This window comes from Calliphora vicina, chromosome 1 (assembly GCF_958450345.1).
Source record: "Calliphora vicina chromosome 1, idCalVici1.1, whole genome shotgun sequence".
Taxonomy (NCBI): Eukaryota; Metazoa; Arthropoda; class Insecta; order Diptera; family Calliphoridae; genus Calliphora; species Calliphora vicina.
In genome coordinates, this window is record NC_088780.1 from 58,517,705 (window position 1) to 58,542,277 (window position 24,573).

Consider the following 24,573-nt stretch of genomic DNA (forward strand, 5'->3'; position numbering starts at 1 on the left):
ATAATTATACAATTTTTAGTATAATAAGTGGTAAATTTGTGCGAGCAAAAAATATGCAACTCCAAGAAAATTTACTTAATTTTTAAAATTTTGAAAAAAATAGTTATAAAAAATTGCTGAAAACTATAATACTGTTACAATACAGTAATTTACTGTTAATACTAATAAATTCAAGGATATGAATTCTATGAATTCTATTTTGTTTTGACACAAGTTCTTAAAGAAAGACATTATGTATTGAATTTTGATATCTAAAATCTTCCTGAGGGTGCAAAGAGTCAAAATAGTATGCATAAGAAACTATGCGATTGCATATAACTGTAAGTTTTTGCTTTGCATTATCACATATTTCGATGTCCCGTGCGACATTGAAAAACAACATTTGGTATCAGTGCGCCGATAGTACATGCAGAAAGATTATCAAATATTAAGTCCAAACAGAGATTTTTAATACAATTAAAATAAAAGAAACTTTACTGAAAAATAAGAACACTTATGATTTTGGTACTCATATAAAGTTGGTCCCGTGCGACATCATAAGTGTGAAATTTAAATTATTTTTTCTTACATAAATTAAATCATGTAAATATGTACAACATCACATAAATATGGTAAAATTATATCTTCTGTCGTCTGCTCAGATTGAAAAGCATTCTTTGTTATATAATTTAGACAAAAAAATGGAGAGAAGTGAAAAGCATTCCAGGTATAGCCCAGTTGGATTACTTTTGTTGCAATGGGCAAAAAGGAATAGCAGATAGAATTGCGTATTCTGGAAAAAATATCGGTTTGATATTCCTGAAACTACTTTCATTTAAATTTATTTTTTTATTGTATTTACTTATATACAATACTGTTACGAAATTGTACTTGAATTCAAATATAACGATTTTAATGGCTGATTTAAAAGTAGCCTAATGCTTTCAAATAACAGTGCTGTAATAGCAAACTGTAACATATCTGTGGGCATTATTAACATTGAATAAAAGCTTTCAGTTGACCATTGATCGTAAGTTGGCAACGCTGTTTGCTGCGACCGTATATTCGTATTCGAATATTCATTGTAGCAATAGAGCTTTCTAGATGGTAATAAAGTGTTATAAATAGTGGCAGAGGTTGCAGTCGTCAGTCAGTTTATCAGAGACGCTTTTCGAATAAACATCTACTGAGTGCCTTAGGGCACAGCTACACGTTCAATAAATATTGACCGCGATCCAGTATCGCGATATTTATTGAACGTGTAGCATGCAGTATTGATGGATCGCGATCCAAATTGTAGAATAACCTAATTTTGCGTGATCCAATAAAATGGATCGCGATCCAAATATCACAATATATATTGAACGTGTAGCAGTACCCTTAAAGTGTGTTGTATTTTTCAAGTGAATTCGTGTAAATTATAAATTGTGTCTGTATTTCTGCAAATTTATAAACGTGTATAAAAAAACATTGAGTGACTATTTAATTCTGTTGTTGTTGTTACCATTTTCAAACTACTAAACGGCTTTTATTTGCAATCAAAAGTCTCCGGTTTATTTAAAGGAAATAAACCAAACGTTTTGAAAAGGTTAAAACGTAACAATACTTTGCCCTATGTCTATACTTGATTTTTTGAATGATAAACGTCAAAATGGTTGTCAAGATAAAAAATTATAATTTTTTAGTGTTATTGCATCGTTATGACAAAATTGTTAGTGTTTTTGCTCAGATTACTTTGTTATAATAAATTTTTGTCAAGTATACACAGGTGCTTATTCGTACTAAATATTTTTCTTACGTTTTTATTTTGTAGATATTATATTGAAATAAATACATTGTTAATTTAAAAACATTTATACTAAGCTTGTTTACATATTATTTCGTAAAAACGCAACAGAAACTACATTAATATCATGATGGAAAAAAATGTCCAGAGCGACTGTGATTAAAATTATGTAATTTAAAAAAAAGTATAACTAATTTTTGCGTAAAATCAAAACTATTTTTAAGAGACATCAATGCACAACATTCTAAAATTAGTCACATTGAAATATTGCCTCTGGTTTCGCTGAAAATTGGCGTTCGAATGGTTGGCCGCGACATTGACTTCTGTATTTGTCCCGTGAGAATGCCTCGATTTTTTGCAATTATCTTGAAAATGAAAACTTGCCAAAAATCAAACTTAAATAAATTGTCAAACTAAAAATTCTATTTATTTTGACTTATTTTTCACTTTAAATGTGTACAAATGTCCCGTGCGATATAATGGAATTGCCCATATGGTTCAACATGGTGAATTGTTCGAAAACAAAAAAAAAATTTATTTATTTCTTTACCAATTTAAAATCTTGCGGATATTCTCTATGAAAAAGAAATTAATGTTAGAAAGGTACTGAAATTTAATGCTAAAATATTATTTTTACAATCATATGACATCATGTGGTCTTTAAAAATTACAAATAATGAAATCATATTCAAAAAATATCAGATATTTATTTTGTTAAGTAAATGAATTCCAACACAGAGGAAGACAATTGTAAATAGTATTAAATTTGACACTGTTCCTATTTCATAGAATCCTATCTTTACTAAGCTATCGCAATTTTTTACTATTTTAATTTAATATTTAAGGGAATATCTCTGACCAGACGGCATGAGTAACAAATCTAAACTATCAGGTAACAGAGCTTTGATTACTTCAATGTCTAACCTTTTAGTTTTATTTCAATAACATCTATTTAAAAACTAGCCATTCAAATTATTTCGGCACTCTAATAATAACATAATTCTTAATTATATCTAAATGTTTATAACGGAATAGGAGCATGGAGTTTTTTGAATAAATGGTTTATCCTTTTGAATTTTAATGTCCTTAAATTTTTTTATATTAACAGTAAATGATGGTAATGCAACATTGTTATAGTTTTTAGGAATTTTTTATAATTATTTTTTTAAAAATTAAGTAAAGTTTCGTAGAGTTGCATTTTTTTGTTCGAACAATTTTACCACTATTTTTACTAAAATTTTTATAATTATCCTTACGTACAAAAAATTGGAAAGAATATAAAACATGCTGTTGAAAATCACATAGCATAGCATTGTATTTTTTATGCTCGCAACTGTACATATGTATATAGTGCAACAAGAAATTTGAGCCTCCATGAAAGTACACCAGCTGTATATAAACAAAACTATGGTTGGCTACCGTTACCGCTAAGCTACTATTATCCCTAAAATATCCATTAATTTCAACTACCGTTTACTCTAAGCTATCATTACCGAAATAACTGCAAAAAATGTAAAATTTTATTATAAATTTATTTCAGGATGAAATTTCCGTTATCATTAATTCTAAAGACTGTTATAAATAAATAAAATGAAATTAACATAAAATGTCATTTGATGGCTAATGTCTTTGTGTAAACAAAAGTTTTTAGAACGTTGCACAGTGGTAATAAGTGTGAATCATCTAAACTACTGATGCGATTGCAAAACGCGATTGTATGAACGAATCGTAGAGGAGGACACAGACTTTAAGAAATTGAAAATTCGTGACAATCCTGTTAGAATTCAAGGTGAGACCACCTCTGGTTAGGAAAGATTTGTACATCTTGTAACATGTACAAATATGGACAGATTTAAATGACTGAAAGCAATGTAATAAAGCAAGTTCGATGATACAAAAATTCCTGTTTATTTCACTAAGTTATCTCTTATAGTTTAAACGACATTTAAGTTTAAATTTTGATATTTTCGTATTTATACCCACACCACCATTCATGTAAATATCCACACACATTTTTCCAGAAATAAGTTTTATATTCAAATGAAGCAAAACAAATTCTAGCTGATCGATTCATAATTGACCATAGCTCCCTTGTAAGGCCGACTTCCGAGAATGACTTTAACGAGCATAAAACTCTCATACAGAAACATTAACATATCTGTGGGTATTATTTTAACATTGTTGTGGAATAAATGCTTTGAGTTTAGCATTGTTTGTAAGTATGGCATTATTAAATGGTTAATGATTTACATCGAAAGCTCTTGAATTCGAATATTCTAGTTTGAAGATCATTGTAGAAATAGTGCTTTCTAGATGGTATTGCAGCGCATATAAATTGGCCGTGAGAACACTAAACGAATGAGTCTAATTTGAAGCAAATAAAGACATCAACAGCATTATCAGTGTATACTTGTGTATTGTGTGTATTTCTGCGAATTTATAAACGTGTATAAAACCACTGAGTGACTATTTAAATTGTTATTGTACATTTTAAATAAATAAAGAGTTGTTACAAATTTTAAACTACTAAAAACGTAACAATAATTTTGAACAAATAAAATAGCAAATCAATTTTATGCAATTAAAAATGCTACAGAAAAATTTACTATTTTAAAAAATCTGCTCCTGATTAATTCCAATAAATATGTATAATTTGTAAAAAAATTTAAAATTTAGATGTGACATTTTTCTTATTGAATGATGAACATAATATTTTTTTTTAAATTCACTATTTCAATCATTTGCTGAAGTAGGGTACATGTCTATAATGATTTAAAAATGTTTTATTAAAAGCCAGTTCTTATCAAATATGTAAAAATATTACAAAATTTCCAAAAAATAGTTAAGATATTTTAAAAACAATTAAGCTGAAAATTTCAAATTTTGTAATTTGTCTCAATAACTCATTTCCAAATATTTGGCATTGATTATTTTTCACGACTAGACGGAATGAGATATTGCCCAAAAAAATGTTCGTGTTATTTAATAGGAATTTATTAGAAATTAGAGGATATAACGAAAGTCTTCTTAACTATGAGAGATAACTTAGTGAAAAACAGAAACTTGCTTTATTACAAAGTTTCCTATGTACAAGTTACAGGCTGTACAAAGTTTTCCTAACCTAAGAGATGGGTTTTTTTTCCGATTGACCCCAGTGTGCGTTGGTTGAACTAGAACATAACTCATGTTTTTTTGTCCCCCAAACATTTGTATTGTAATAAAATACTTATGCGTATCATAAAAACTTTTCAGTATATTCAGCAAAAATAGGACCATTTCATGAAATCAATTAGTCAGAAATTATAATTAGTTAAACCTACACTTCACACGTAATAATATACTAACTAAGCAATATTTACAGTTAAAACAAATGACAAACAAAACATGTATAATAACAAAGTGTCGAATTTTCGTGCTCTTAAAATAATGCTCAGTAATCATATTTAAATGTTATGCCTTTATTTATTTTCTACATATTTAAGCGGGCATAAAGGGCATGCGACCATTTTGAAGATACACCCTGGTTAATAAAGAAAAAATTAAAAAAATAATAATTCAAACAAAAACAAATTATTTGCAATTAAGTAAAACAAGCATAAATGAAATTAACATAAAATGTATAAAATTTCTTTCAAATAAAACGAAAAAACAAGATTAACGTTATTTTAAATACTCAGTTATTATGAAAGATCAATGACCGTTGATTAATGATTAATTACATTATCATTATTATTATATACTACTATTGTTTTAAAGTTATAATATTATAACCTGCAAATGTTTTGAATTACTGAGAACTTGAACATTTATAATTTAATTTTAGTTTAATATCTCAAACATTAATTATGACCGCAATAAAGTTTTCCACTTGGTATACGATAGTTTTGATATTAAAACTTTATTTATTTATACATATTGTAACTCACGATGTGGGAATTTTAATAATGCTATAATTAATTGTATGTATGGGAACGACATAAGGGTTTTTTTTATTTTGAAGATAAAAATAAGTTATAAAAGTTTGTTCGCTGTTTGCTACATACTGTCAGTTCCGCTATTTAAAAAAAATATTTAAAAAACACTTTGTTTTAGAAAAATTTTGCAATGATTTCCACATAATTTTGTTTGATTTATTTTTTTCGGTTTAAGAGGAACTGAATTTCATATAGAAATCTATATATCTATCTATATATATAAAATACAAAAAATGTTTCTACCTATGTCCGTTATAGACTCTGAGACCATCCAACCGATTAGCTATAAACTGGTATCATTGTAAAGGAAATTTTCTGAATATGGTTTTAGACACCTAAAATACTACATTAGGTACATTCGGTCCATTCCATTTTTGAATTTTCTCATACAAAAATTTTTCATCTAATATACATGTTCCGAATGAATTCAAAAACGGCTGGACCGATTTTAATAAAATTTTCAGGGAATCATCAGAATAGCCAAGTGGGTAACACTCTAAAGTCAGATTTTTGAATTTCGGTCTGCGGGCGGAAGGGCGTGTAAAAATCAAATTTTTACATTATACCGCTAATGCCCTATATTTCATACAAATGGATGTGTGTATGTATGTTCCGTATGGACTCACAAATGGCTGAACCGATTTTGATGAAATTTTCACGGAATCTTCAGAAAAGCCTCTTGGGTAACAGTGTAAAGTTAAATTTTTGATTTTCGGTATGTGATAAACAATTTTGTTTACTCTTGCATATTAGGTGCATGAATAAGAAATTTCCATACTAAATTTTTGAATTCATTGGAACCAGGCGAAATGCTACTACATGTATTAAAAATCAAGGTTGGATCACCGACTTTGTCCGACACTGTATATTATAATCGAGATCGAGATGCAATATAAAACAGATGTTTTCTAAGGGACAGCAACGCGGACCGGGTTCAGCTAGTATTTCATAAAAATGGATGTGTGTATGTATGTTCCGTATGGACTCAAAAATGGCTGGACCGATTTTGATAAAATTTTCACGGAATCTTCAGAAAAGCCTTTTGGGTAACAGTGCAAAGTCAGATTTTTGATTTTTGGTCTGTGATAAACAATTTTGTTTACTCTTGCATATTAGCTGCATGAATAAGAAATTTCCATATGAAATCTACTTTTAATCAAAAAATTATAATGTTAACAAGCACGATGACCAAATACAATTGAAAGTGTCTGGCGAAACATAAAAAACAAATCGATTGACACAGTAATGAACGAAGAACAAGTCGTCAATTCTCCTACTGAATTTTTGAATTCATTGGAACCAGCAGAAATGTCACCACATGTATTAACATTGAAGGTTGGATTACCGACTTTTTCCGACACTGTATATTAAAATCGAGATCGAGATGCAATATAAAACAGATGTTATCTAAAGGCCAGCAAGGCAGACCGGGTTCAGCTAGTAATTAAGAATATATGTAATATATAAATAATTTCCTGATTCACCTCACTTGTAAATTAATAAGAAAATATTAAAGTCAAAAGAAAAATACTGACAATGTTTCTAAACCTAAAATCTATAGATCATTAACTAATGTATCTGAAAAATCTTATATATTTGATAATAAAAAATATAAAAAGGCTTATAAAATTTATAATGTTTTCGGCAGCTTATTCAGTAAACCAAAAGATATAATGGCCCATAATCATAGTCAAACACTAAAGCCGGTTCTTTTTAAAAACAACTTTAAAATAAAAACCAGCTTTTTATTAATTTGCAACCATAGTCAAAATTAAAGTATGTTTTAAATTGAACCGACTTTAACTGGGTGCCACCGCAAATGTAGAAAATGTTTTCATACAATATACAACAAAAAACAGACAAGTGGCAACGCTGAACAGCTGACATACAAAATTAAAAAAAATCCAAAAAACGTAAACAATAAAAGTAACCGGGACATCTAAAGAAAAAAAGTTGTTTGTTGTGGAAAAATGGAAAAGATACGATTAATATCATAATTACGATATTTTGGTACTAATTTTATTGATAACTGCAAAATCTCTACCAATATCTTGTAACTTAAACATTTTTTACTTTGTGACGAACTTTTTTACTCGGCGAGGAACAGCTGATGCTGTTGTTAAACGAGTTAAAAACAACTTCAGCTAGTTTTATATTTATAGTCGACTTCAGCGTCAGAAGTATACTTTAATTTGTCTATGATAGACCTAAAGTCCACTCTTAAGTAAAGTCGAGTATAATTCTCTTAAAATTTACTTTATTTTTGACTATGATTATGTATGCCAATATGTATAACCCTTTCGCTACATTGTATCCATATGGATACATTTTAGATTTTTGCACATAACTTCGACAATTATGAATATTTTTAAAAAATAGTCTTTGAGTCTATTTTTGGAATATATTTAGAGATGTTTACAATTTATTTTATTGAATTATCGCTATTCGTGTTGGATTGATAGCAATTTGAAAATGTGTGAAAATAGATTTTTGAATCCAACATTTTCTTTAAAAAAAAGTGCCTTTGATTTTTTGCATATAAAATTTGTAAAAACTATAATTTTGTAATAAAAATTATTTAGAATGCTTAGAAACATATTAGGGAAATATAAAAATAAAAAATATTTAAAAAAAAATCATTGGGGGCTTCAGGATAAGCTTCCAGGACTAAAAATTTAATTTGGTATAACGGATAAACCAGGACACGTAGGACCTTAATATTAATATCAGTCAATATTGATTTCAATACCAACCATATGATAAACTTAAAACATCTATTAACACCTCCAGTTAAAACTTGTAGCGAAAGGGATAATAAGATATATAATATATAATAAAATATCGGAAATAAATAACAAATTATAAACTTTGTAAATCTGAGCTCAAGGTCAATAAATTAAAATTTAATATAAAGAAGAATATCAAAGTGACGGGAAATATACAATTTGTACTTATTTTCGATTATTTCGGCAACGGTAGTATTACTGAACCGTTATTTATGTCTTAAAATTTCATTTGAATTGGTAAATCTGTAATCTGAATTGTAAATCTGACTCAAGGTCAATAAATTAAAATTGAATATAAAGAGTAATATCTACTAAATGACTGGAAATATACAATTTGTACTTATTTTCGATTATTTCGGTAACGGTAGTATTACTGAAACGTTATTTAGGTCGAAACTAACCAATAATTGAATATGAATTTCATATATATTAAAATATTTGTAGTTGAAATTTTAATTTACACATTATTTCTTGCACATAACAATTGGTCTGATAATATTTTCCTTTAGTTAATTGTTAAGCACTCTATTTACTATTATCGGGTAACTAACTCACTCTGAAACTAACGGAACTTGTATACGTTTTTTGAATCACATCTGAACGAAGTTACATGTGAACCGTATTGTCCGCCAATAGATTTTGTGAAAAATTAAATTAATTTCTGATATTAAAAGGAGAAAATTAAGTAAATTACAATCCTTTCAATTTCTTTATTACAAAAAAACACAAAATAAAGCACTTCAATAAATTTTCAGTTACTTTACAATGGATAAATCTATAAATTTTGTTTTGAAGAAAAACATTCTAGAAGATATAGAAAATTGCGTTTCGTACCGATTAATTGCTAAAAAATACAAAGTTTCAATCGTTCTTATCAATAAAATAAAAAAAACAAATTAATTTATCAGTCCCACGAAATTGTGGGCTTAATCGTTTCAGGAGCCACAAATACTGCAGTTTCCATTGCAATTAGATTAATTAAGTGCTTAGAGAGGTCCATGGAATCAACGTCAGTGACAAAACAATTCGAAGATGTCTTAAAAATAACGGACTTAAAGGAAGAGCGATTAGAAAAAAAAATGTTTAAGTCAAAGCTTCGTAAGGCTCGATTAAAGTTCGCTAAATCGTACGAAAACAACTCCTTTGCAGATTGGAAAAAAGATTCTTTGTCTGATGAAACTAAGATTAATCGGGTGGTGTCAGATGAACACACATGGACACACATGGACATGGGTTGATAAACGCGTTGTGGTACAAGATCGCAACATATGTCAAACTATGAAATTTGGGGATGTATCAATCATGGTTTGGGGATGTTTTCGTGGCAATGAGCTCGGCGTACTTCCACGTAGCAATGTTATTATGCTTGCCACAGAATATATTACCATATTGGAGGCCTCTTAACTCTCAAGTCTGGATATATTAGGTGTGGAACTTGGTCAACAAGAAATATTTATGCAGGTCAATGATCCTAAGAACTCCGCGAAAATAACAAAAGAAATGGTTTGTTGATAACGGAATCAAACTGCTCGAATGGCCTTCCCAGTCAACAGAATTAAACCCTATCGAGCACCTTTGGACAATTTTGAAACCGAAATTTTTCCCGAAAAAGACTCTCCATGACTCGTAGATGAATTGTGGGAGCCAGCCCTTCTAACATGGCAAAATATAAGAACAAACATTTCGGAATATCAAAGCTCTAAAAAATCAGGTGGTGGTCATACAAAATATTAATTTTAAAATTACTCTGTTTTTGAAACAAGGGACAAAACTGTTCACACCGACTTTTGTTTTAAAATATTGGTCTCCAGCAGTACGCCCGCGGGCACCGTCTATGTGTGAGTTTCTTATACATGTGAAACCGAAATTATAAAACGAACAGGAGTTATTTTACAAGTGCTGCCAGTGAAGGATATTTTCATAAGAAATTTGGTTCAGTGTACACACATCGTAACGCTAGAATACGAAGCAAATCTATTGTTGTGAGAGTTTGGTTAACAATGTTTATTTTTAGTTTTTTTGTATTGTTTAAGATAGTAAATTGATACACATTTAAAATTAATTAATATTTTTCTTATACATAGTGAATAATAAAATTCTTCGGTAATACAAAAATGTCGTGACTTTTTGTGAACGGTTTTGTCTTCTACTGTATATATAAGTTTGTTTGTTCCGAAATTTAACATATTTAAGAAAGTATATTCATTCTGGATGGTTATACACGCAGAGAAAAAATATAGTTGGGCATGGTTACTGTAACCATTTCAATATTGTTATAAGTTTTTTAACTATATTATAGTCACAGTAACCATTTACATGATTGTGGTAACCATAATATGGTTAACTTACGATTCACATGATTGTCTCAACCATATATATGGTTACAGTAAACATATATATGTTTGTGACAACCATTTATATGATGAAGGACTTATCATATTATGGTGCTCTCGGCTTAAGGCTTATCATAATCTGAGAACAACATATGATAAAATTATTCATCATAAATATGGTTGCCACAAACATATATATGTTTACTGTAACCATATATATGGTTGTGACAATCATGTGAATCGTAAGTTAACCATATTATGGTTACCACAATCATGTAAATGGTTACTGTGACTATAATATAGTTAAAAAACTTGTAACACTATATAAATGGTTACAGTAACCATGCCCAATTATATTTTTTCTCTGCGTGTAGATAGATAGCGGGGTCGATATATCCATATACATCTGTTAAAATTCCGGAATTCCCCAAGTAACATACAACCATGATTGATACATCAATATATCGGGTATAGTCCATATACATGCACAATAGGGTGGCTCGATTTAGCAATCGATATTGTGCCATCGGAAAATAAAAGTAAATTTTCTGAAATTTGGGCACCTCGAAAATGATTTTTTTGATATGCCGTAGTGGAATTTTTTTTGTTCATGACAAAAGCTATCTAAAAATCGAATGCACAACATCAAAAAATGTTGGCCTTACAAATCGACTCACCCTAATGGCCAATTGGATATCCATCAAAAGTTTTTTTCAACAACAAATGTTTTTTTCACAATTTTTTTTTGCAAAGAATTTGTATCAATATTTATCAGAAGTATAGTTAGAAGTATAGAAAGTTTCGGCAAAGCCGAATATAGCACTTTTACTTGTTTAAATCCGTTAACAAATATACATACTCGTATTAAAAGTTTGTTTATTCCGCAATCACGGCTAAACGGCTGAATCGATTTGGACCAGGAAGGGATAAAAGAGAAAAACCTGTAAACTTGGTAATATTAGTTCTTAAACAATCAAACCTACCGATTAAATTTAGATATATAGATCCGTCTTTGGAATCATCAATGGGCTATATCCTGTTACATAATAAGAACCAGTAAGGGATAAAAAGCAATAGTACCTTTTTTCTTAAACAGTGATTGTTCTAAAAGGAAATTTAGTTCCCCATAGTAACAAAAATATGTATTAGAAAAGTAACATTTTGAAATATAGTACAATTCGAATTTTTTTAAAAGTACAAATTGCAAACATTTTGAGTTTTAAGTTGTTGTGTGATGTTCTCACATTTCAATATCTTATACTCACAATTATCTACTGATAGGGAGTAATTCGATAGAGAATATGATTCTATTTCACATTATTTTCAGAGCTAAACAATCCTAGTACCTATCTAAGTTAAACAGATACATTTCCTAAAACTTATTCGTATATAATTATTTAATTAAACAATGAGAACTTTGTATCAATTTAAAAATATTTAGGTTTTATTTCGTAACAAATGCAAATCCAAAATCATATTTATTTTAAATGTGGAAACTCGTAAAATTTGGTATACGGTACTTTCATTCAAATTATAATTAACTACAAATTGTATATAAAAACATTTCTCACAATTTGCATTTAAACTTATTCGTATATAATTAATTAATTTAATTATGAGAAGTACTAAATATCAATTTAAAAATGTTCAAACAAATTATTTAGATTTCATTCCTTAACAAAAGAGAATCAAAAAGCGATTTCTAAATTTATTTCAATTAATTGTTATGACAAGAAGTGTTCATGCATTTAAAATATGTGCATAGAAACATTTAATAAGACAAATCAATTGATTTTATTTTCATACATATACATATGTTTGATTTAAATTGATCAAATGAAATGATGCTGCATTAGACCCTCGTCAATAAGCATTTTCCAAATATAAAAAAAAACACTCACACACAAAATAATACCACATTTATTTACATCTGAATAATTGCAAAATAAATCAATGGAAAATATTTACATTGACACAGAAATTAATTTAAATTGTTAAATACAAAATTGAATTTCTTTGTTTGTATCAATTCATATGTAAAGGGTGTTTTGTAAGCCCAATAGAACTTGAAATTGTAAAAAATAACAAAAAATGTTTTATTCGAAAGATCAGTGTATGTCATTAACAAATAATAAAATAAAAAAATGTTTGGCAACATTCCTTCGGATCGCTTAATGAGCTACTCAATTGTTTTTTGCTCTGAATAGGAAAAACTAAGCTCTAAAGTGAGTTGTTGTTAGTGTTTATAAAAAAACCGACTTTTTAAAAAACCGGTTTGTCCGAAAAATTTAGAAAACCGGCTGTTCTTGACAAAGCGCATTCTGCACAATTTCGGGTCACTTTTTCGAACATTGCTGGCCGCATGTCACGAATAACGCGAACAATGTTGGCCTCCAAAGCGTCAATTGTTTCTGGTTTATCAGCTCAAGCCAGTGAATTCACGTGGCCCCATAGGAAATAATCGAAATTTTGATTTCAATAAATCGATGGTTGATTTCGCCCTGATCAATGTCATATATTTTTTTTTATCACTTGATTTTTGAAGAAAAAAGGTTCGACCTCACCAAACTGTGCATTTTTCTGGAGGTAATGGTGTCTGTAGGGTCTGTTGTGGATTGGACTCACTCCATATGTGACAATTTTGTTTATTAACAAACCCGTTAAGCCAAACAATTTTCTCATCACTGAACACAATTTTACGGTAAAAAAGTCGTCTGTAAGTTGCGCGAATTGATGACAGATTTTCAAAGTAAATTTGGATAATTTGGTAGTGTTGTTCAAGCCTCAATCTATTCATGATGATTTGCCAGAGTATACTGATCGTAAATGTCAAAAAATGAGCCCAGTATGACAGTTCGCTTGACAGTTAATACTTACATAAGTTCTATCGGACTTAAAAAAAACACCATTTACAATGTAACCCAGAAAACAATTTCATAAAAGAAAAGTATATTACTTTAATATCACTAAAACTAGTTACAAGTAATGACTTAAATAATTAAGACAATGAGCATTAATTTAACAGATAATAAATAAGTCACTATACGACTACTTCGAAGTAATGCAGACGGTAAGTAGTAGTCATTGAAAAGTAAGTTATTAGATAATTCCATTACCAAGATTTTGCTGGGTATGTCAACATACATCGTAAACAGATACGTTATAGAAAATATATAGTTATTGTACACAGGAATATTGGACGACTAATTTTAGTTTTTCCATTTTGTGTTCAAATGTTTGTTAGGTAAGTTTTACATGTACAATATTTGATTTTTTATATTTACACAAACTCTTTATATACATGCAATAGCCCAAGAAAGTCTACATACAGGAAAAATTATTATGTTACTTTAATTTAAAGCAGTTTGTTTAGTTTTTTTTTGTGAAATATATAATAATAAATGTCATATGTCGATTTTAGCAAAAAAAATTCAAATAACGCCCAAAAGTTCACCGTTATTAGAGTTATTGATTCTGAGTAAAATAACGACAAATTTATTCTCTGTCACGCCTACTTTTGGGTGGGCGGGACTATTAAGTTTCATAATATTTTGAAAATTAAAGCCAAAAAAAACAAAAAAAAAATTCGTTATTTGACTCAGAATCAAAAAATTTAATAACGGTGAAATTTTGGAAGTGATAGGAAATGTTGCTAAACCCGACTTAAGTGATGTTGTTTTAATTTTTTTAGTGTGAATTTATTTGTTTAACAAATTTATTTCACTACTTTTAACTTACAAATACAGCTTTCAACGAAAGAAATTTAATTTGAATTCCTGTATGTAGACTTTATTGGGCTAATGTATGTATTTAATTTCGTATTAGTAAAAACATAATAAACTCAACAATTGTCTGATTTGTGATTTTTTAATGACCGATATGAAATATAGCAAATATTATCAGTGCTGTATGTATATTATTTTTATATTGTACATTTATGAACTGTTTTCAATTACAATTAACTACGCATTTGTCAATATGTTATAAAAATCAATAATTACCTGATTTGTGCTCATTTAATGCCCGATATAAATCCTTTGTGTCTAGTGTTTTTTTCCTGCCCTTGAAAAATATTGGTAATGTGTACCTGTGTAAATGTAATGAAATAATGTATAAGGAAATGTATTTAGATGGAAATGAAAATGTGTCAAGTGAATGAAATTCATACCAAAAACATAATCGGGAAAATATATTAACACGTTCATATGGATTTTGTGGCAATTCATTTGGTTTTATCGATTGCATGTTGTAAAAATGCTGCTAATGGCAACTGAAATGATAAAGAAAAAAAATTGGAAATAATTGTAACAATTGGCAATAAATGGAATTACAAATGTATGTTAAATAAAGTTATTGTTTGCTGTTAGTAAATTCGAAGTTAATTTTTATACAAACATACATATACACTAACTAGTTAATTTGGTTAATAATAAATGCCTTCTATTGCTCTCTTGTCCCATTTGTCCAAAAAGAAAATAATCATTTGCCGAGATAAGTGCTTTTGACAAAAGCAAACTGAGATAGAAAATATAAACTTAATAAATTATTTTAACTTATGTTTTGACTATCCGATGAAAACTCAGTTTAAACTTTAAAGTTATATACAATGAGTGTCAAAATACAAACTAATTGAGAAACACATATGAAGGAAGCATTCGATGGATGGGAAACTATGCTGAACACGTCTCAGTTAATTAACTCGGATGAAAACTTAAACATTTTATAATTGTCGGATGTTTTTATGAGAAATAAAATAAAGTTTATTATGAATAATTAAATACGAAGACTTATTGTGCAGTAATCTTCAAAAACATTGTGGAAATAACTATAAATACATTTTTTGTGGCATTAAGAAAATTCACACTATTTATTATTAGACTCTACAAGAATTTAAAAAAAGTTCAGAAAATTTGGATTTTCGGTTAAACCTATTCGAAAAAACCGGTATAATCGGAAGTTTTAACGTTCAAAAATATGCAATGCGGCTCAGTTATATAAAATAAACACACTAACCACAAAAGCCTTAACCCTTTGACGACCACGGGATAACCGGTGTCCCAACACAAAAATATTGAATAACTAAATAACGAAAAGAATAATGGATGTCATTTTAATTAGTTCGTAAAAGTATCTCTTATTAATGTGTTTAGATTAAAGCAAGTTCGGTTACAACATTGATATTTTATTGGCTTTGAAAATTGTCAGTTTTATTTAGGTACTGTGTTCAAGAATTGTGGAAAAATAATTTTAAGTGTAAAACTGATTTTTTTAAATTTTATATTGCGATATGTGTTAGGTCTGGTAAGTGCATTTTTGTTATAAAAAGTTATAAAATCATTATTCATGTTCCGTTCATTGATATATAGTCCATAAACATGAGTATGTGGAACGAACATTTGCACTTTACGACCAAAATTCCATTAAATCCGTTAAACATTTTTTTGTTTTAATTTAAAAATATTTTTTCTTTGCGCTAACTGATTGACATTAAATACACAAAATGATTACTTTTATCATAAAATGGTTAAAGTCGGTTAAAGTCCATAAAGTTGACTATTATTTAAAATTTCGTTCCAAAAAACAAATTTAAAAAGTAGTTTTATTATTTTAAAATAAGCTGTTTTGAACTTTTATGTACATTTTCGCCCTAACCAAGATGTATTAACAAGGTGGCAGCGTAACTACACAATTACAACACTACAAGAACAATAGTCATTTTTGTTTGTGTAAAACCGTGTAAAGCCTAGTACTCTGTTCATATTTGCGAAAAATTATGGTTTTTTCATGCGAAAAATTTTATATGCTGTTTGACAGTTTTAATTTCGTGCGAAAGAAGTGCTGCTTATGTTATTTCGTGTGGAAAAATAAGGTTGCCAGATGTATTTCACATGTTTTCCACAATAAAAACAGAGTACTGCTTTTGCGAAATTATTTCGCATATATTTCATTCCAAATATTTTATATGTAGTTTGACAGCATTTCGCACGGAATTTTGAACAGAGTACCTAGCTTAAACTGTCAAAAAAAATTTCACAAAAACGCACTTTTATAAATGAAATAGTTTTTTTTTACACTTTTAAATATTTTATACACATAAAGAGGGGTCAAATACTCACTTTTTTAAATATAAAATAATCTTTTTAATCTTATAACAAATTTAAAAATGTTTGTAAACAAGTTTTTGACATTTCACAAGGCAAAACATGAGTAGAGCAAAAAATAGTCAGCTGGCGTTACGCTGCCACCTGGTTAAATACGCCTTGGCCCTAACTATGAAAGAAATTTTAAAGTTAACTTTTGTTAAAGTCGACTTTATTTTAAAATAGAACTTTTGTTTTTATTTGAAAAAAGCTTCAAAACTTTTTCCAACATATACATTCAAATAATTGAAAATAATTTTCAATGAATGTAAATAAAAAAAGGAAATTTCAAAAAATTAAAAAAACAAAATGTACATAAAAGTTTAAAATAAAATGCTTTTTTTTGAAATAATAAAACAACATCTTAAATTATATTTCAAATTTGTTTTATGGTACGAAATTTAAAATAATAGTCAACTTTATGGACTTAAAATCGACTTTAAGGCTTTTATATTTTTCTGTATTTTTCAAGTAACTAAAGAAAAACATAATCATGGCTATTCCTGTTCTCAGTTTCACCATCCACCCTATTTTTGAAAGCATAATTACAACAATATAATATAAAATAAGATTTCGAAAATTATATAATTAAGGTTAAAAAAATCACTTGTAAACATTTATAATTAGAAATGCTGAGAAAATTAGATACTATTGTTGTAATTATGCTTCCAAAAATAAGGTGAATGGTGAAAGTGAGAACAGGAATAACCCTGAATATTATATTATGTACAACCATTTAAACTTACAAATAACTATTAAATGTTAAGTTTCTATGTGTTATGTTATCTTTAAGATGCAAACAAAATATGTTTACTTTAATAATAGTTTGTTCACACTATTTGTAGAATGCTTTTAGTGTTTATTGTTGGCGTTTATGTTAGCTATGATGTTTGGATAATAATATGAATCATATTATGATTGCTTTGGATCATAATATGATTACTTCAGAAAATAGTATGATGTAATATTACGACTATATTTGATCATAATATCATATTGTATGATACTAATAATGATCATATTATTATTGGACTACAATCATAAATCTGTTCATAATATGTTGCTCTTAGATTATGTTTACCCCAACCATGTATTTTCTCTGGGTGCAGTTGCGACACACATTGTATTGCAAAACTAAAAAAAATTAAAAATTTTTGTTGCGAACATAAAAAACTTTTTATAATAGAAACACACAGAATATGCTCGAAATTATTTTTATCAATTAATTAAACCAGAAAATAAAAACTGAAATGTATAGAGAATTTAATTTAAATGTTTGTTAACAAACATTATATAGAACAATTAATTCAAGTAGCTAATTATTAAATAAAATTAAAATCAATTATAAAGTTTTTGTTTGTTTGTATATTTTGAATTATACCGCATTACACAAATAAAACAACTGAATACGATAATTATTTTAGTTTCTCTAAGCGAACATATTTATTTTTCTTTTTTTGTTATTGTATTGGCATTTGTTTATTTTAAAACAATTTTCTGTTTACATTAAAGTTATAACAATTCTATTGGTTTTATTAGTTCTGTTTATAGATTCTAGAGATTGAAAAAATATTAAAATGTACATATATGTATAAGTATTATACATCCCAGCAAAAACTTCACTTTCAAGTTTAAATGTACCTACTTCCTGAATGCATTAATTTGTTGACAAGTCAAACATAAATCTAACCGTGAGGTCGCGAGTTCAAACCCCGGTTGGGTCAAATTTTTGTTTGTAATTACATTTTTAATTAAATTAAAATATAAATAAAACGTTATCAGCCACACAAAACTAGTTATTTTAACATGTTCGGGTGCTAATTGACCTCAAATATTCAGTTAAAAAGACATCTCATAGACAATCCATTAACCAATTGCTTGTAAACAAACCTTCCTCCGACAACTCTCCAATATATTACTTCTGATGGGTAAAATAACAACTTTCTAAAATGCAGTACAAAATAAACGTTTAAAGTGACTACACCCTACGTCACTTAGAGACACTAAAGTGTCAATTGACTTCCCGATATGTTAAATGGGATGTCAGTATACTTAAGCAAACAGAAAATAAACTCTATGAGAATTATATCAACACAATTTGTATAAAATCAGTTTGTATGAATTACTCACAAAAAAGTGCAGTACAAAAAAACGTTTAAAGTTACTACTCTCTAGATTCCTTAGAGACACTTAAGTGACAATTGCCTTCACGCTAGATTACCTGGGATATATAAAGTAACCAATTGACTTCACTTTACAATACAAACAGCACATATGTACGTGTCTAATTGCCCAAAATATATAAATAGGAGTCAGTCATGTTATCAGACATTAGTGACAATTACATTGACTACTTGCTTAATTGCTGGGTACATATGGGCAATTCCACGAGAATGACTACCAGACCGAAAACCCAAAAACCCTTGAAAGTTTTTTTAAGAAGATTTGAAGAGGAGAATCCACTAAAATGTTACCATGGGTATGTATTTAGAGCTTATTAGAACATTTTATTGGCATAATAACAGTTTAAACTGACTATATTTAATTTTTTAATTTAATTGGCAAGTTTTAGGCTAAATTGCGGATAAAACTAAGTTCCGAATTAGCATATAGTATATTTTCCATTATTTTTTTTAGTTTTTGTATACATATATTTACAGAATATTTGTTTTATTATAAGAGAAAAATCAGTCAGGTACGGTATGTCACGTACGATATTAAATTTTATATATTATAAAATCATCCAAAGATTGTTTATATTTAAATATAACGGATTGAATTAAAAGAAAACATAACTCCTCTCACGATTCGAAAATTTTCGCATATTTCTACATGTACCTCAAAATCACTTCCGTTTTATGCGTACATATATATACTCTTATTTCGCTCGATATTTTGGACAACAATATTTCGAAAGAACTCTTTATTATTTTCAAATATAGTACCCTCCAAATTATTTTTCAGATACTCTTATTTTTGCAAAGTCTATTCCTCTCTACAGGCGTACAAATGTCACGTACGATGATATGGAATTGCCCATACGTTTAATGAACAGGGCAAGTTTTTCAAGCTTTTTGATTTGAAAAATAAGTTTTTGCACATTTTACAATTTTTTTTCGGAAAAAATGCATGTTTTGATAAATCTTGCTTTCTTCTTAAAATTACAGTATTATTTTTGAAATATTTTCAATGGAATAATTCGATTCTATTAAAACAGAAAAATTAACTTTCTTAGTAGGTCAACTTAATACAAATTGAAATCTGAAGTTGTTTAAATTTGTTTATATATGTAGTATATTCTGATATGAAAAGTTCTCTTTTGAAACGAAACCCCAGCATTTTTTTCAGATTTAACATAGATGGACCTCTTAAATCTTTTAATATAAGTATATTTTATATATTTTCAAAATGTTGCAAAATGTTGGCCTTATTCAGTATTAAAAATTTCCCGGGAATTCCCGTGTATGGACAGATTTTTTTATTTCCCGGGAAGGAAAACTGTCCGGGAAATTAGGAACCCTAGTCTGTTCTCAAGAAATTTTTTTAATTAAAAAAAAAAGATTATTGTTTTTAATAAAGGATTTATAAAACTTGGAAAAGACAGAACTTTTATATAACAATAAAATTGACTTAAAATTTTAATTTAGATTTTTCCTACGCTTATTTCTGCATATTTATTTATTTTTTTGAAGATTTTTACTTGCATATATTTAATTTTTGTTGTGCATATTTAAACTTGCCATGTTAATAATAAACAATGCAAAGTTTTGGTATTTTATTGAAAATTCTTTGGAATTCATAAATTATGTTTGTTTTGCAACAACAAAACAAAACCTCGCAATTATAAAAATAATGACTTATTCATTTAAGTCTATCGTAAATATTAGGAATGTTAAGTTTCATGTCATTATAAACGACAAAACATGTTGGATATTGAAAAAAACAACAACATATTTTAAGTAATATGTGAATTAACCACAACAATTGGTTTGGTATTGGCTCTGTCGAACTATTGCCATTTTAGAGAATTAAAGGTACGACATCACAACAAGTATAAAGATATCAATATAAATCTTGTTTTACTCTTATCTTGAGAAAAAACCCAGCCGAAACTTGTAATTACTAAATGAGATACTATTCAATGACTACTAAATAACATCTGTATTTCTTTGAAGTAATCGAATAATGACTTATTTATTATCAGTATGGTAAGTTTTTAATGCTTATTGCTTGAAAAGTAAGCTTTTGCATATTTCACAAGTTTTTATCAGAAAATGCGCTTTTTTAATTTCTTTAAAGTCTTTTATCCAACACGACATATCGAATATTGGTAGTAGACCACATAACTTACATACATACATATATATTTTTTTGGATCTTAATAAAACTTGTGAAAGACCATTTCACTTATCAATTGGTTGATAAAAAGATTTTTACAACAAAATATAAAATGTTATATTTTGTCATTTTATGCAACAAATAAAGATATTTAAATTCTGAAAACTGGAAAAACATTGTAATGTTCTTTGCAATACAATTTTGTATTGCAATAAATTTTATTTAACCCAATAAGCACTAAAGCCCTTAAAATTCTTGCACTTGAATATTTTGTTGAAATTTGACTTGAATACAAATATAATTATGTTTTAAACATGAAAACTATTTAAACAAATTTTATATTTTCTAACAGAAAACATATGTTTTGAAATTATGTTTCCTTTTAAAACATAATTTCAAGCCTTGAATTGATTTATATTTATTATTTGTTGGACAAAAAAGGAATTTTTTAAAATATTTTCAAACATTTTATAACATGAAAAGTACTTGAAAATATTGAGTGAGATTCAAATTGAATTCCACATTAAATTTCTAATACTTGAATTTAAATTTTGTGGGTGCTTATTGGGTTTATTTAATATTTTTGTACATATGTAAACTAGCCCGAAATCCCGGAATTTTTCGAGATTAACAAATCCCTAATCCCGAGATTTGTGAAATTTTTTTTTTGTAAAAATCCATGTCCATTCCGGTATTTTTGATATTTTGGTATCTACTAGCATTTTTCAATTTTGTTTTGAATTTTTTTAGCATTGTTTTGTTTTTTGTAGTTTTTAGAAATTTTACAAAAATGTTCATTTTTTTAATAATATTACTAATGTTATAAAATGTTGCATGTTTGGGCTGATGTAAACGTACACATAGATGCTGGTGTGAACAATTGATTTGAGAGACTTCCACGGTCGAATGTATTAAACCAAATTAAAAAAAATTAGTGACAATAAAAATAATGAAAATAATGTTAAGATAAATAATTGGACATTTTGATAACATAATTTAAATAATTGCATTTATAATTTAACTTCAAATTCTGAATAATGAATGACAGTAATGCTACATTGGTTTTCCACTAATTCTGTAGATCACTTATTAATTTCGAAACAATTACATGGATGAAATTTAAAAGCTTTATATCTAAAAAAATTAAAATCAAATAAATTAAATATGCATTTGCACACTACGCTGCAAATGTGTTAAGTCCAATTTTTATGAAAATTTTAATTTGTATACAAAACGTTTCAATAACAGTGTGTTGCTTCAAAAAGTTTTTATTTAGTTTGTTTTCTCGTTGTTATACTGTATATTTTTTGTAAAAGAGCTATGTCCATTTTTTTTTTGTCAAAATAGCAAACATATATAAATGTAATACGTTATTAATTATATAATAACGCCAAAATTTTTTTTTACTTAATTTAATGATTTAAATCAGAAATTTGTTATATGAAATATTGGACAATTTTAAAATGAATTATCATCTAGACTTCTCATAATAAAATGTTCCTCCAATGACAATAAAGACTATTTGCCTGTTTCAGTAAATGTTCGTTCGCATTTACAATAAGGGTACTCATTTAAACGCTTAAGTTTCCCATTTGTGCAAATGGGCAAATTTGCGCGACATGTTTCATGAATCCACCTTTTCAATTTTGTGCAAGTTTATACAGAAAATTTATATTTGTCAAATAAAAATACATAAATTCAACAAAAGCTTTAATAATTTTTTTTCAAATTGTATAAATTTTAATTTTAAAATGTTGAATGAAAGTTAAATCTTTGGAACAAACGGTGGTATACATAGTTTGGAGGACTTTGTTTGTGTTCTAGCTGTTGGTTAATGTTTTCATACACAATGTCATTTAATACAATCATTCTGTTCCAAAGTTACACAATTTTCACATGCACAAAATTTTTATATTTTATTTGATTTTTATTTCTTATAAATAAAAGTAAACAAAAGCAGCTGATTCATCAAATGCACAATAAATTCAAGTTTGCGAGTCTAAATTGTCGCGCAAACTTATCGGAGTTGTACAAACGAATTTCCATACTTTTTTTGACATTTCATTTGCGAGAGTGTAAAAATGCACAGATTGCACAGTTTGCGAGGCTTTTAAGCGTTTACATGAGGACCCTTAATGTATTTATAACAAATAATTGAAATAATAAAACGATAAAAATAAAGAAATAGTATAAGAAAATAACAAAAAAAGTTTAACTTGTTTATGGAGTCCTGTGTTCCATCTAAATAAATATCTGTCCACCGATATGTTACTGTAATTATTTAAATTTAAAAATTTGGATAAATCGATTAATCTAAATATTTTTAATACCATAATAACAATTTGAAATTAAAAAATAATTCAAAACTCGATAGTGGCAAAAATGGCACAATTGTACCACAAATCCCATCACTGACTCATGGTCTAGACTGGCAATAAATTTATTAACATATATTGCAGCAAATGTCAAAATTTTTCGTACCTGTCAATAATTCCAGCAATAATTTTCAGCAGCTTTTCGTCAAATTTGGTTGTTAATTTGTGTTTGACATTTCAAAGAAAAAAAATAAATAAAGATGCTCGATGAAAACATCAAAATAAAATTATATCTATAAATTTTACAAAAAGATAAAATATATATATTTTCTCATAGCCCTATTCAAATTCAGTTTTCAAAAGATTCATCCGTAACATAACAGCAACGTTACAGAATAACTAATGCATTAAACACATTCACGACATGATAGCAGGCTACCGACTACAGCCTGTCACGGCTACTTGGCTACACGACCACCGCTGTAGTTGTGGCCAACTTTGGCTAGTTTCAATTTTCGTAGGCGGCAATGAACAGATCTAGTGCTGTCAACTTAATAAAAAATATAAAATAAATAAGAGCTTAAAATATAATATTTTGTTTTATTAAACAAAAAATAACATCAAAAACATTAATTATAAATTTATTAGCAATCAAGGGGGTTAACAAATAAATTGATATATTTTGAATAAGTGATTTCATTTTTATCAAAATTAAATATTTGAAAGTGGCACTACTGAAATATGAATTTCAACAACAAACAGATATTCTTTTTTTGTAGCTGTAGTTTTAATTATTATTAAGTAGCTGACTACATGGCCACAATTATTGCTAGGTGCATTTGTAGGGGGTGTTTTAAAATGTATTTTCAATTATAAAATATTATTAAAATGGAGATCGGTTTAGAGAACTCAAAGGATATCT

The 24,573-nt window shown here is 27.7% G+C and overlaps 1 protein-coding gene across 1 annotated transcript in view; it reads right to left on the reverse strand.

The window, feature by feature from the left end:
* The window catches only part of LOC135962769 (probable multidrug resistance-associated protein lethal(2)03659), a 31,959-nt gene extending 16,831 nt beyond the window's left edge, over nt 1-15,128 (reverse strand). The window contains exons 1-2 of the mRNA XM_065514664.1: nt 15,027-15,128; nt 14,860-14,945 (exon numbers count right to left, since the gene is read on the reverse strand). Of these exons, the coding sequence (XP_065370736.1) occupies nt 14,860-14,945; nt 15,027-15,103 (163 nt within the window). The 5' untranslated portion in view covers nt 15,104-15,128. The remainder of the gene's footprint in view (nt 1-14,859; nt 14,946-15,026) is intronic.
* Between the last annotated feature and the right edge of the window lie 9,445 nt (nt 15,129-24,573).